The 15,242-nt window shown below is 46.3% G+C and overlaps 1 protein-coding gene across 1 annotated transcript in view; it reads right to left on the bottom strand.

Annotated features, from left to right (window-relative positions):
• Window positions 1-511: 511 nt before the first annotated feature.
• pde9aa (phosphodiesterase 9aa) overlaps window positions 512-15,242 on the bottom strand; it is a 177,316-nt gene continuing 162,585 nt past the window's right edge. The window contains exons 17-18 of the mRNA XM_068040079.1: window positions 1,959-2,054; window positions 512-562 (exon numbers count right to left, since the gene is read on the bottom strand). Coding sequence (XP_067896180.1) covers window positions 512-562; window positions 1,959-2,054 — 147 coding nt within the window. The remainder of the gene's footprint in view (window positions 563-1,958; window positions 2,055-15,242) is intronic.

Genomic DNA, 15,242 nt, shown 5'->3' with positions numbered 1-15,242 from the left:
ATAGCTGTGAGTCTCAGTGCTGGGGAAAGGCTTCATTCCCTTGCCTGGAGTTCCTGCAGATGATGTGACACCTTCAGAGCAGCAACTTCAAATGAAAGGGTTCGGGCTGAGAGACCGTGATCCTCCCACATGGAATCCTTTAATGAAGAAAGATTTTTCTCTAAGTTTACAGAATGTCCAATGCTTATATAACAACACAGTGGACGGATCCCTCAAACTCATTCCAGGAACAATAAGCCCCATAAAAATAAAAGAGCTAAAGGTCACCTGATACCCAGAGACTGATCCACACCACTTCCTGCTCCACTTAACCCTCCTCTGCCCTCCGGCTACTGGCTAATCACAGACATTTGACAATTAATTATCTTCAGGAAGTTCTGCTATACCCGGCCTGTCAAACTGCAGAGGTTGAATGAACTGGAACATTCCGTCACTGAAATTCCCGATCAGTGGTTAAACATCCCCAGATTCCAGGGTTCACCCGCTCACCTCAAAAAACACAATTTGAATTTCACTTCATTTTGTTGCCAACAGGTAAAGATGTATTCTTCTTCTTCTGTACCTAAAATTAAAACATTCCGGAGGTGTAAAATCCCATGAGATTGAGCTGGGTCAAAATCACTAGTCACATGGACAAATGCGAGTTAATTCGGAAAAGTCAGCATGGATTTCTTAAGGGAAAATCACATTTAACTAACTTGCTGGAGGTTTTTTGAGGAGGTAATAGAGAGGGTAGATGAGGGCAATGCTGTTGATGTGGTGTACATGGACTTCCAAAAGGCTTTGATACAGTACCACACAACAGACTTGTGAGTAAAGTTACAGCTCATGGAATAAAAGGGACAGTAACAATATGGATACGAAATTGGCTGAGTGACAGGAAACAAAGAGTAGTGGTTAATGGATGTTTTTTGGGCTGCAGGAAGGTTTGTAGTGGAGTTCCCCAGGGATCAGTGTTGGGACCCTTGCTTTTCCTGATATATATAAATGACCTAGACCTTGGTGTACAGGGCACAATTTCAAAGTTTGCAGATGATACAAAACCTGCAAGCATTGTGAACTGTGAGGAGGATAGTGTAGAACTTCAAAAGGACATAGACAAGTTGGTGGAATGGGTGGTTGGGTGGCAGATGAAGTTCAATGCAGAGAAATGTGATGTGATTCATTTTGGTAGGAAGAACATGGAGACAATATAAAATATTATATAAACCCGAAATGGGGTTCGGCATCAGCTGGAGTATTGCGTCCAGTTCTGGGCACCCGACTTTAGGAAAGATATGAGGACATTGGAGAGAGTACAGAAAAGATTCATGAGAATGGTTCCAGGGATGAGGAATTTCAGTTATGAAGATATATTGGCGAAGTTAGGACTGTTTTCCTTGGAGAAGAGAAGGCTGAGAGGTAGGATTTGATTGAGGGATTCAAAATCATGAATGGTCTGAACAGAGTAGATAGAGAGAAACTGTTCCCACTCGTGAAAGGATTGAGACTGAGAGGGCACAGATTTAAAATAATTGGCAAAAGAAACAAAGCTTTTTCACACAGCGAGTGGTGAGAATCTGGAATACGCTGCCTGAAAATGTGATGGAGGCAGATTCAACTGAAGCATTCAACAGTCATCTGAAAAGGAAGAATGTGCAGGGTTATGGGAGATGGTGGGGGAATGGCACTAAATGAATTGCTCACTCGGAGAGCCAGTGCAGACACGATGGGCTGAATGGCCTCCTTCTGCGTTGTAATAACTCTGTAATTCTGAGGCAGCCTGTCATTGGCTGGTTGACCACCAGGAAATGTTGCACAATCAATCAATCAGTTCAAGAAGAGACAAGCTGCAGATTACAGGCAACTAGAATAGAAAAACATGGACATGCGTAAGTCAACAGTGACACAGGTAATCCTCAAAACTGGGCAAGAGAACACCTGTGACAGGCGAGTGTGAACAGATTGATGTGTGTTACCTCATTTGTAGTGTCATCAATTTGCTTTAACTCCTCATATCGGTCGCGTGAGTCTCGAAGAGGCTGCACCATCATTTCTTCAATCTGAGGGAAGAGCTGAATCGGGAAAGAGCGGCTCATCAATATTTACATTTCAAACCTGGAAAGAATCTCTTTGTGTGTTGCTGAAAGTCTCTGATGTCAGCCCACTGGACTAGGGTGGGTCTCAGGTCAGGAGCCACAGATCTGCACTTACTGAGCTCCCAATACCTTCCAGGAGAGGAGCGGACCTGCGGGAGGAATACGGAGCGAGGAATGGATAAATAGAGCCCAAGGATCATGGCCTACAGCACTTACCTCCCGGGAGAGGAGTGGACCTGCGAGAGGAACATGAAGCAAGGAGCGGATAAATAGAGCCCAAGGATTGGAGCCTAGAGCACTTACCTTCCGGGAGAGCAGCGGAGAGGAGTCCAGGCGCACCGGAGTTTGAAAACAAAGTGAGCAGTGATGTCACAGGAAAGGTGCAAGGTGATTGGTTGGTGAGTAACTACTGTTAGGGAATAACTCTAAGTAGCTGGGTGAGTACACCAGTGTTAGGGTGTGTGTGTAAATATCTTAATAATAAGGAACAAGTGAGTAGCTGTTTTTTTCTGAGTGAGGTTTATTTTAACTAGTGAACTGTACTGATTTTAGTAGGATTTATCAGTATTAGTAAGGTTTTATTAATAATTCTAAGCTGTTGTAGTATTGAGAAAGTTTTTTTTAGCAGTAGCAAAGAGTCAACTAATAAATAAAGGAATGGCAGGGTTGCTTCAACCTCGAGAGTGCACCTCCTGTGTTATGTGGGAGCTCCAGGATGCTTCCCGTATCCTGGAAAACCATTCATGCAGGAAGTATCGTCAATTGAAGCAGCTTGAGCTGCAGGTTTTGGAACTTGAGTGGCAGCTGGTGACACTGCAGTACATTCATGTAGATGGGAGCTACGTGGAAAGCACGTTTATAGATGTGGTCACCCCACAGCTTAAGTATATGCAAGGAGAGAGGGAATAGGTGATCACCAGACAGTCAAAAAGAATCAGGCAGGTAGTGCAGGAGACCCCTGAGTGCATCTCACTCTCCAACAGGTATTCAGTTCTGAATACTGAGGAAAGTGATGCTTCACCTGGGGAGAGCAGCCAGAGCCAGGTCCATGGCACCACGGGTGGCTCAGCTGCACAGGGGGGTACAGGGAAGACTGGAAGAGTCATAGTGATAGGTAATTTAATAGTCAGGGGAACAGACAGGCATTTCTGTGGCTGCAGACGTGAATCCAGGATGGTGTGTTACCTCCCTGGTGCCAGGGGCAAGGATGTCACTGAGCGGCTGCAGAGCATCCTGAAGGGGGAGGGTGAACAGCCAGCAGTCGTGGTCCACATCGGAACCAACGACATAGGTAGAAAGAGGGATGTGGTCCTGCAGAAAGAGTTTAGGGAGCTAGGTAAGAAATTAGCAAGCAGGACCTCAAAAGTAGTAATCTCCGGATTCCTCCCAGTGCCACGCGCATGTGAGTACAGAAATAGAAGGATAAGACAGATGAATGTGTGGCTGGAAAGATGGTGCAGGAGGGAGGGCTTCAGATTCCTGGGACACTGGGACCGGCTCTTGGGGAGATGGGACCTGTACAGGCCGGACTGGTACAGAGCCGGGACTGAGTTCCTTGCGGGACATTTTGCTCGTGATGTTGGGGAGGGTTTAAACTAGTTTGGCAGGGGGATGGGGACCTGAGGATAGACTCAGTTGCGACAAAATCAGAAAATAAAATGGAAGGCAGAAAATTAATGGATGAGTCTGGAAGACAGAGAAAACAAGGGTTAGAAAATAAAAAAAGAGTTTGGCAGTACTCAAGGGTATCGATTTCAATGCAAGGAGTATAGCAAATAAAGCAGATGAGCTGAGGGCACAGATAGACACATGGCAGTGTGATATCATAGCTATTACAGAAACATGGCTTAAGGAGAGACAGGAATGGCAGCTCAACGTTCCTGGTTACAGGATTTTCAAACACGATAGGGAGGAGGATAAGAAAGGAGGGGGAGTGGCAATTTTGGTCAAAGAAACTATTACAGCTGTGAGAAGGGATGAAATGTTGGAAGGTTCATCAAATGAGGCCATATGGATTGAGCTTAGGAACAAAAAAGGGGCAATCACACTGCTGGGAGTGTACTATAGACTCCCAAACAGTCAGAGGGAGATAGAAGAGCAGTTATGTAGGCAAATCTCTGAGAAGTGCAAGAACAATAGGGCAGTAATAGTAGGGAATTTTAATTACCCCAATATTAACTGGGATAGTTTTAGTGTGAAAGGAATTGAGGGAGCAGAATTCTTGAGGTGCATTCAGGAGAACTGTTTTGACCAGTATGTAGCAAGTCCAACAAGAGAGGGTGCAGTTTTAGGAAATGAAGATGGCAGGTGGAAGGAGTGGCAGTGGGAGAGCATTTTGGTGATAGTGATCATAATTCAGTCAGTTTTAACATAATTATGGAAAAGGACAGAGCGAGAACAGGAGTTAAAGTTCTCAATTGGGGCAAGGCCAATTTTACTAAACTGAAGAGTGATTTAGCGGAAGTGGACTGGAAACAGCTACTTGAAGGTAAATCAGTGTCAGAACAGTGGGAGGCATTCAAAGGGGAGATTCAAGGGGTTCAGAGTAAACATGTTCCCACAAAGAAAAAGGGTGAGGTGGCCAAATCTAGAGCCCCATGGATGTCAAGGAGGTTACAAGGTAAGATAAGGCAGAAAAGGAAAGCTTATGTCCAACACCGAGAATTCAATACTACAGAAAACCGAGAGGAGTATAGAAAGTGGAGGGGTGAAATCAAAAAGGAAATTAGGAAAGCAAAGAGAGGGCACAAAAAAATATTGGCAAGTAAAATCAAGGTGAACCCAGAGATATTTTCTCAATACATTAAGAGTAAGAGGATAACTAAGGAGAGAGTAGGGCCCATACAAAAACTAAAAAGGTAACCTATGTGTAGGAGCAGAAGATGTTGCTATTGTTCTTAATGAATACTTTGCGTCTGTCTTCACAAAAGAGGGGGACGATGCAGATATTGTAGTTAAGGAGGAGGAGTGTGAAGTATTGGATATGATAAACATCGGGAGAGAGGAAGTATTAATGGGATTAGCATCCTTGAAAGTTGATGAATCTCCAGGACCAGATGAAATGTACCCTAGGCTGTTAAAAGAAGCAAGAGAGGAAATAGCAGAGGGTCTGACCATCATTTTCCAGTCCTCACTGGATACAGGTGTGATGCTGGAGGATTGGAGAATTGCTAACATTGTACCTCTGTTTAAAAAGAGAGTGAAGGATAGACCGAATAATTACAGACCAGTCAGTCTAACCTCAGTAGTGGGCAAATTATTGGAATCTATTCTGAGAGACAGGATAAACAGTCACTTAGAAAGGCACAGGTTAATCAAGGATAGTCAGCATGGATTTGTTAAGGGAAGATCTTGTTTGACCAACTTGATCGAATTGCTTGAAGAAGTAAAAGGGGAGATAGATGAGGGTAATGCAGTTGATGTGGTCTACATGGATTTTAGCAAGGTTTTTGACAAGGTTCCACATGGCAGACTGGTTAAAAAAATAAAATCCCATGGGATCCAGGGAAATGCAGCAAGGTGAATACAAAATTGGCTCAGTGGCAGGAAACATAGGGTAATTGTTGATGGGTGTTTTAGTGACTGGAGGGTTGTTTCCAGTGGCATTCCGCAGAGCTTAGTACTGGGTTCCCTGCTTTTTGTGGTGTATATTAACAATTTGGACGTAAATGTAGGGGGCACGATCAAGAAGTTTGCGGATGACACAAAGTTTGGCCGTGTGGTCGATAGTGAGGAGGATAGCTGTGGGCTGCAGGAAGATATTGATGGTCTGGTCAGATGGGCAGAAAAGTGCCAAATGGAATTCAACCTGGAGAAGTGTGAGGTGATGCATTTGGGGAGGTCAAACAAGGCAAAGGAATACACGATTAATGGGAAAATACTGAGAAGTGTAGAGGAAGTGAGGGATCTTGGAGTGAATGTCCACAGATCCCTGAAGGTAGCAGGACAGGTCGATAAGGTGGTTAAGAAGGCATATGGAATCCTTTCCTTTATTAGCTGAGGTACAGAATATAAGAGCAGGGAGTCTGGATATGCACCTCAAGTGCCGCAATCTGCAGGGCTACAGACCAAATGCTGGAAAGTGGGATTAGAATGGGTGGATCGGTTTTTGGCCGGTGCAGACACGATGGGCCAAGTGGCCTCTTTCTGTGCCTTAAACTTTCTATGATTCCATGATTCTAAATCTGTCGCAGTTTCGTAGTTTTGTCATTGAAAATGGAAAAACTGCCAGTTTTGCTTCATGTTACCTTTCATTTCGACCGCCACAGAGGAAGAGGAAAATTTGCATCCATTGTCTTACCCTGTGCTTTTAGTTGTTTCTTTGTTCCTTTTCTGTGGCTTCCTGTGGCTTTTAGCAGCTTTTAGCAGTTGTGACCATTCCTGTGGCCTTTGTTTCGTCACTGTGCTTCTTCACCACTCAACCTCAGCTCCACTTTGACACCATGTTATGAACTCACAGGACATCAGTCTGGTGTGAACTCGGTCTTTAATGAAACTGACTGTGATGGCTGCCCCCAGTCAGAGTGCCTCATGGTAGAAGTCACATGACTACAGCAAGCCAGGAGGCACTTTGATACAGTATTACATTTCTATCCCAAACAACGCCCTCGCATTCACTCGCGCGCACACACACACGTCCACTCACACGCCCACCCATACTCGCACATAAACACACTCACTCATACACACACTCTCACACACTCATCTTCTTCTTTGGCCTCCTTGTCTCGAGAGACAATGGGTAAGTGTCTGGAGGTGGTCAGTGGTTTGTGAAGCAGCACCTGGAGTGGCTATAAAGGCCAATTCTAGAGTGACAGACTCTTCCACAGGTGCTGTAGATAAAATTGTTTGTAGGGGCTGTTACACAGTTGGCTCTCCCCTTGCGCTTCTGTCTTTTTACCTGCCAACTGTTAAGTCTCTTCAACTCGTCACTCTTTAGCCCCGCCTTTATGGCTGCCCGACAGCTCTGGCGATCGCTGGCAACTGACTCCCATGACTTGTGATCAATGTCACAGGATTTCATGTCACGTTTGCAGATGTCTTTAAAGCGGAGACATGGACGGCCAGTTTTAAGCAAGTAAAGTGGGGGTGGGACAAGAGATAACGAATGAGAATTTGATGGAACAAGGTCACAGAGAATAACTGACCAGAAGGTCATGGAGCAAAGGCAAATGGTATGTTAATGGTGTGGTGAAAGACAAAGCGTTAGTACAGAGAGGGTGTGAATAGACTGAAAACTGAACAGCCACAAGCACAATAATGAAAAAAAAACAGTGGGCAGGCAAACTGAACAAACTAAAATAAAATAAAATAAAATGAACACAAACAAATATAAAAAAAGAAAAAATAACTAAAAATAAAAGTAAAATGGGGGGCTGTCATGCTCTGAAATGATTGAACTCAATGTTCAGTCCGGCAGGCTGCAGTGTGCCTAATCGGGAGATGAGATGCTGTTCCTCGAGCTTGCGTTGATGTTCACTGGAACACTGCAGCAAGCCCAGGATAGAGATGTGAGCATGAGAGCAGGGGAGAGTGTTGAAATGGCAAGCAACCGGAAGCTCAGGGTCCTGCTTGCGGACTGAGCGGAGATGTTCCGCAAAGCGGTCACCCAGTCTGCGTTTGGTCTCCCCAATGTAGAGGAGACCACACTGTGAGCAGCGAATACAGTATACTACATTGAAAGAAGTACAAGTAAATCGCTGCTTCACCTGAAAGGAGTGTTTGGGGCCTGGGATAGTGAGGGGAGAGGAGGTAAATGGGCAGGTATTACACCTCCTGCGATTGCAGGGGAAGATGCCATGGGACGGGGACGAGGTGGTGGGGGTAATGGAGGAGTGGACCAGGGTGTCGCGGAGGGAACGATCCCTTCGGAATGCTGACAGGGGAAGGGCGGGGAAGATGCGTTTGGTAGTGGCATCATGCTGGAGGTGGCGGAAATGGCGGAGGAAGATCCTTTGGATATGGAGGCTGATTGGGTGGAAAGTGAGGACAAGGGGAACCCTGTCACGGTTCTGGGAGGGGCAGGGTTGAGGGTAGAGGTGCAGGAAATGGGCCGGACACAGTTAAGGGCCCTGTCAACAACAAAGAACAAAGAACAGTACAGCACAGGAACAGGCCATTCGGCCCTCCAAGCCTGCGCCGATCTTGATGCCTGCCGAAACGAACACCTTCTGCACTTCCGGGGCCCATATCTCTCTATTCCCTTCCTATTCATATATTTGTCAAGATGTCTCTTAAACGTCGCTATCGTATCTGCTTCCACCACCTCCCCAAGCAGCAAGTTCCAGGCACTCACCACCCTCTGTGTAAAAAACTTGCCTCGCACATTCCCTCTAAACTTTGCCCCTCGCACCTTAAACCTATGTCCCCTAGTAACTGACTCTTCCACCCTGGGAAAAAGCTTCTGACTATCCACTCTGTCCATGCCGCTCATAACTTTGTAAACTCTATCATGTCGCCCCTCCACCTCCGTCGTTCCAGTGAAAACAATCCAAGTTTTTCCAACCTCTCCTCATAGCTAATGCCCTCCAGACCAGGCAACATCCTGGTAAACCTCCTCTGTACCCTCTCCAAAGCCTCCATGTCCTTCTGGTAGTGTGGCAACCAGAATTGCACGCAATATTCTAAGTGTGGCCTAACTAAGGTTCTGTACAGCTGCAACATGACTTGCCAATTTTTATACTCTGTGCCCCGACCGATGAAGGCAAGCATGCCATATGCCTTCTTGACTACCTTATTCACCTGCGTTGCCACTTTCAGTGATCTGTGGACCTGTCCCCCCAGATCTCTCTGCCTGTCAATACTCCTAAGGGTTCTGCCATTTACTGTATACTTCCCACCTGCATTAGACCTTCCAAAATGCATTACCTCACATTTGTCCGGATTAAACTCCATCTGCCATTTCTCCGCCCAAGTCTCCAACCGATCTATATCCTGCTGTATCCTCTGACAATCCTCATCACTATCCGCAACTCCACCAACCTTTGTGTCGTCCGCAAACTTACTAATCAGACCAGCTACATTTTCCTCCAAATCATTTATATATACTACAAACAGCAAAGATCCCAGCACTGATCCCTGCGGAACACCACCAGTCACATCCCTCCATTCAGAAAAGCAAAGATCCACTGCTACCCTCTGTCTTCTATGACCAAGCCAGTTCTGTATCCATCTTGCCAGCTCACCTCTGATCCCGTGTGACTTCACCTTTTGTACGAGTCTGCCGTGAGGGACCTTGTCAAAGGCTTTACTGAAGTCCATATAGATAACATCCACTGCCCTTCCTTCAACAATCATCTTCGTCACTTCCTCAAAAAACTCAATCAAATTAGTGAGACACGACCTCCCCTTCACAAAACCATGCTGCCTCTCGCTAATAAGTTCGTTTGTTTCCAAATGGGAGTAAATCCTGTCCCGAATAATCCTCTCTAATAGTTTCCCTACCACTGACGTAAGGCTCACCGGCCTATAATTTCCTGGATTATCCTTGCCACCCTTCTTAAACAAAGGAACAGTGAGGGGAATCCTCGGTTGAGGATAAAGGAAGACATATCCAAAGCGCTATCATGGAAGGTAGCATCATCAGAGCAGATGCGTCGGAGACGGAGAAACTGGGAGAATGGAATGGAGTCCTTACAGGAGGCAGGGTGTGAAGAAGTGTAGTCGAGGTAGCTGTGGGTGTCGGTGGGTTTATAATGAATATTAGTAGACAGCCTATCCCCAGAGATGGAGATAGAGAAGTCGAGGAAGGGAAGGGAAGTGTCAGAGATGGACCATGTAAAGGTGAGAGAAGGGTGGAAATTGGAAGCAAAGTTGATAAAGTTTTCCAGTTTGGGGCGGGAGCAGGAAACGGCACCGATACAGTCATCAATGTACCGGAAAAAGAGTTGGGGGAGGGGGCCTGAGTAGGACTGGAACAAAGAATGCTTGACATATCCCACAAAAAGACAGGCATAACTAGGACCCATGCGGGTACCCATAGCAACACCTTTAACTTGAAGGAAGTGCGTGGAGTTGAAGGAGAAGTTGTTCAATGTGAGAACAAGTTCAGCCAGGCGGAGGAGGGTGGTGGTGGATGGGGACTGGTTGGGCCTCTGTTCCAGGAAGAAGCAGAGAGCCCTCAAACCATCCTGGTGGGGGATGGAGGTGTAGAGCGATTGGACGTCCATAGTGGAGAGGAGGTGGTTGGGACCAGGAAACTGGAAATTGTCAAAATGACGTGGGGCGTCAGAAGAGTCACGGACGTAGGTGGGAAGAGACTGGACCAGCGGAGAAAAGATAGAGTCTAGATAGGAAGAAATAAGTTCAGTGGGGCAGGAGCAGGCTGACACAATGGGTCTGCCGGGACAGTCCTGTTTGTGGATTTTGGGAAGGAGGTAGAAGCGGACTGTCCGAGTTTGTGGGATTATGAGGTTGGAAGCTGTAGAGGGAAGATCTCCAGAGGAGATGAGGTCAGTGACAGTCCTGTGGACAGTAGCTTGATGTTCGGTGGTGGGGTCATGGTCCAGGGGGAAGTAGGAAGAAGTGTCTGAGAGTTGACGCTGAGCCTCTGCAAGGTAGAGGTCGGTACGCCATACAACAACAGCACCACCTTTATCTGCAGGTTTGATGACAATAGAGTCATAGACAATAGAGTACAACAAAGAAACAGGCCCTTTGGCCCACTGCGTCCATGCCGACCATAATGCCTATCTATACTAATCCCATCTGCCTGCATTAATTCCGTATCCCTCTATGCCTTGCTTATTCAAGTACCTGTCCAGATGCCTCTTAAATGTCGCTACTGTTCCTGCCTCCACCACCTCCTCAGGTATCCTCATTCCAGATACCGACTATTCTTTGTGTGAAAAATTTACCCCTTTGATCCCCTTTAAACCTCCTCCCTCTCACCTTAAATCTATGCCCTCCAGTTTTAGTCACCCCTACCATGGGAAACAGACTCTGGCTATCTACCCTATCTATGCCTCTCATAATTTTATATACCTCTATCATGTCACCTCTCAGCCTCCTTCGCTGCAAGGGAAGAAGACACAGCCTATACAATCTCTCTTTATAACTCAAGTCCTCCAAACCAGGCAACATCCTTGTGAATCTTTTCTGCACCCTCTCTAGCTTAATCACATCTTTCCTGTAGTGCAGCGACCAGAACTGCACACAGTACTCCAAATGCGGCCTAACCAACGTCATGTACAACTGTAACATGATGTCCCAACTCTTGTACTCAATGCCTCAGCCGATGACGGCAAGCCTGCCATATGCCTTCTTCACCACCCTGTCTACCTGTGTTGCCACTTTCAGGGAATTATGTACTTGCACCCCAAGGTCTCTCTGCTCAAGAACACTCCCCAGGGCCCTGCCATTCACTGTATATGTCCTGCCCTGGTTTAACTTCCCAAAATGCATCACTTTGCACTTGTCTGCATTAAATTCCATTTGCCAATCCCTTGCCCACTTTCCCAGTTGATCTATATCCTGTTGTAACCTTAGACAACCTTCTTCACTGTCCACTATACCACCAATTTTGGTGTCATCTGCAAACTTACTAATCATGCCCCTTACATTCACATCCAAGTCATTAATATATATGACAAACAACAGAGGGCCCAGCACCGATCCCTGCGGCACACCACTGGTCACCGGCCTCCAATCTGAAAAACAACCCTCCACTACCACCCTCTGCCTCCTATCACCAAGCCAATTTTGTATCCAATTTGCCAGCTCGCCCTGGATCCCATGTGTTCGAACCTTCTGGACCAGCCTACCATGCGGGACCTTGTCAAAGGCCTTGCTAAAGTCCATGTAGACAACGTCCATCGCCCTGCCCTCGTCAATCCTCTTGGTCACCTCCTCGAAAAACTCAATCAAATTCGTGAGACATGATTTCCCACGCACAAAGCCATGCTGACTATCCCTAATCAGACCATGCCTTTCCAGATGCATATAAATCCTGTCTCTCAGAATCCCTTCCAATAACTTTCCCACCACTGATGTAAGGCTCACCAGCCTGTAGTTCCCTGGCTAATCCCTGCTGCCCTTCTTAAATAAAGGCACAACATTAGCTATCCTCCAGTCTTCCAGTACCTCACCCGTGGCTAACGATGATACAAAAATCTCTGCCAGGGCCCCAGCAATCTCCTCCCTTGCTTCCCAGAGCATCCTAGGATACACCTGGTCAGGCCCTGGGGATTTATCCACCTTAATGTGCTTCAAAACCTCCAACACCTCCTCCTTTGTAATGTTGATATGCTCCAGGATATCGCTGTTCCCTCCCATGAACTCACTAGCACGGTAAATACAGACGAGAAATATTCATTTAAGACCTCGCCCATTTCCCGTGGCTCCACACATAGATTGCCACACTGATCCTTAAGGGGACCTACTCTCTCCCTAGCTACCCTTTTACTCTTAATATACTTATAGAATCTTTAAGGGTTCTCCTTTATCTTATCTGCCAGGGAAATCTCATGGCCCCTTTTCACCCTCCTAATTTCCTTCTTAAGTGTACTCCTACATCCCCTATACTCCTCGAGGTACTCGCTCGATCCCAGCTGCCTATACCTGACATATGCCTCCTTCTTTGTCCTGACCAGACCCTCAATATCCCTCGTCAACCAAGGTTCCCTATACTTGCCAGCCTTGCCCTTCCATCTAGCAGGAACATGCCGGTCCTGAACTCTTCCTATCTTACTTTTAAAAGCCTCCCACTTGCCAGACGTCCCTTTACCTGTAAACAGCCTCTCCCATTCAGCTTTTGAGAGTTCCTGTCTGATGCCATCGAAATTAGCCTTCCCCCAATTTAGGACTTCAACTTGAGGACCAGTCCTATCCTTTCCCACAATGTCAGGGCTAGACCTGAGAGAACGGAGTATGGCAAGTTCAGAGGGGGACAGGTTAGAGTGAGTGAGGGGAGTGGAGAAATTGAGATGACCAATGTCTCGCCAACAGTTTTGAATGAAAAGATCAAGAGTGGGTATAAGGCAAGGGGGAGGGGTCCAGGCAGAGGGAGAATGCTGGAGGCGGGTGAATGGGTCTGCTGGTCGGGGGGAGGATTCCTGGTCAAAGAAGTGAGCCCGGAGGTGGAGGCGATGGAAGAAGAGCTCAACGTCATGCCGAGCATGAAATTCATTGAGGTGGGGGCGTAAGGGGATAAAACTGAGACCTTTGCTGAGTACAGAACGTTCAGTTTCAGAGAGGGGAAGATCAGAGGGTATAGTGAATACACGGCAGGGGTCAGATTAGAAGGGATGGGGTCAGAGGGAAGTGAATGGGAAGAAGGATCTGAAGGTAGCAGGACAGGTCGATAAGGTGGTTAAAAAGGCAAATGGAATCTTTCCTTTATTAGCTGAGGTATAGAATATAAGAGCAGGGAGGATATGCTGGAACCGTATAACTCATTGGTTAGGCCACAACTTGAGTACTGTGTGCAGTTCTGGTCACCTCATTACAGAAAGGATGCAATTGCACTAGAGAGGGTACAGAGGAGATTTATGAGGATGTTGCCAGGACTGGAAAAATACAGCTATGAGGAAAGATTGGATAGGCTGGGGTTGTTCTCCTTGGAACAGAGAAGGCTGAGGGGAGATTTGATTGAAATGTACAAAATTTTGAGGGGCCTGGATAGAGTGGAGGTAAAGGGTTTATTCACCTTAGCAGAGAGGTCAGTGAGGAGGGGGAATAGATTTAAAGTGATTGGTAGAAAATATTCGAGGGGAGATGAGGAAAAACTTTTTCACCCAGAGGGTGGTGATGGTCTGGAACTCACTGCCTGAAAGGGTAGTTGAGGCAGAGACCCTCAACTCATTCACAAGGAATCTGGATATGCACCTCAAGTACCGTAATCTCCAGGTTACGGACCAAATGCTGGAAGGTGGGATTAGAATAGGTGGATCGTTTTTCGGCCGGCACAGACACGATGGGCCAAGTGGCCTCTTTCTGTGCCTTAAATGTTCTATGATTCTAATACCTGCCCCCCAGGCCAGGATCTTCTCTGCAGGCTGGGATCTTCACCCAACACCTGGCTGGGATCTACCCCGCAGGCCAGGATCTACCCATACCAGGATCTGCCTCCACAGGCTGGGATCTAGAAACGTAAAAATGGATAGCAAGAGTTTCTACAGGTATTTAAAAAGGAAAAGAGTAAGTAAAGTGAGTGTTGGTCCTCTGGAGAGTGAGAATGGGGAGTTAATAGTAGATGATAAGGAAATGGAGGATGCAATATACAAATATTTTGCTTCTGTATTCACTGCAGAGGATACAAAAAAACATTCTAGTAATAGCTATAAATCAGGAGGTGGAAGGAAGAGAGGAACTTGGTGAAATTACAATCACCAGGGAAGCGGTACTGACCAAACTGATGGAGCTTCGGGCTGACAAGTCCCTGGGTCCTGATAGAATTCATCCTAGGATCTTAAAAGAGGTGGATAATGAGGTAGTAGATGCATTGGTGTTAATTTTTCAAAATTCACTGGATTCTGGTAAGGTGCCATCAGACTGGAAAGTAGCAACTATAACCCCTCTATTCAAGAAGGGGAAGAGGCAGAAAGCGGGTAACTGTAGGCCAGTTAGCTTGACATCTGTCGTGGAAAAGGTGTTAGAATTCATCATTAAGGAGGTTGTAGCTGGGCACTTAAAACTCGAGGTAATCGGGAATAGGCAGCATGGTTTTGTGAAAGGGAAATCGTGTTTAACCAATTTGTTGGAGTTCTTTGAAGGAGTAACAGGTGCTGTAGATAAAGGGGAGCCCGTTGACTTCCAAAAGGCATTTAACAAGGTGCCACATAAAAGGTTATTGCACAAAGTAGGAGCTCATGATGTAGTGGGTAACATATTAGCATGGATAGAAGATTGGCTGGCAGAAAACAGAGAGTATGCATAAATGGGTCCTTTTCTGATTGTCAGGATGTGATGAGTGGAGTCCCGCAGGGGTCTGTGCTGGGGTCTCAACTTTTTACAATTTATATCAATAACTTAGATGAGGGGAGTAATGGCATGGTAGCTAAATTTGCAGGTGACACAAAGATGGGTAGGAAAGTATGTTGTGAAGAGGGCATGAGGAGATTGCAGACCGATATAGATAGGTTGAGTGAGTGAGCAAAAATCTGGCAGATGGAGTATAATGTGGGAAAATGTGAAGTTGTTCACTTTGGCAGGAAGATTAAAAAAGCA

This window comes from Heterodontus francisci, chromosome 10 (genome assembly GCF_036365525.1).
Source record: "Heterodontus francisci isolate sHetFra1 chromosome 10, sHetFra1.hap1, whole genome shotgun sequence".
NCBI classification, from domain to species: domain Eukaryota; kingdom Metazoa; phylum Chordata; class Chondrichthyes; order Heterodontiformes; family Heterodontidae; genus Heterodontus; species Heterodontus francisci.
Note: the sequence above shows the minus strand (reverse complement) of the source record. Positions and strands in the feature narration are given on the sequence as shown.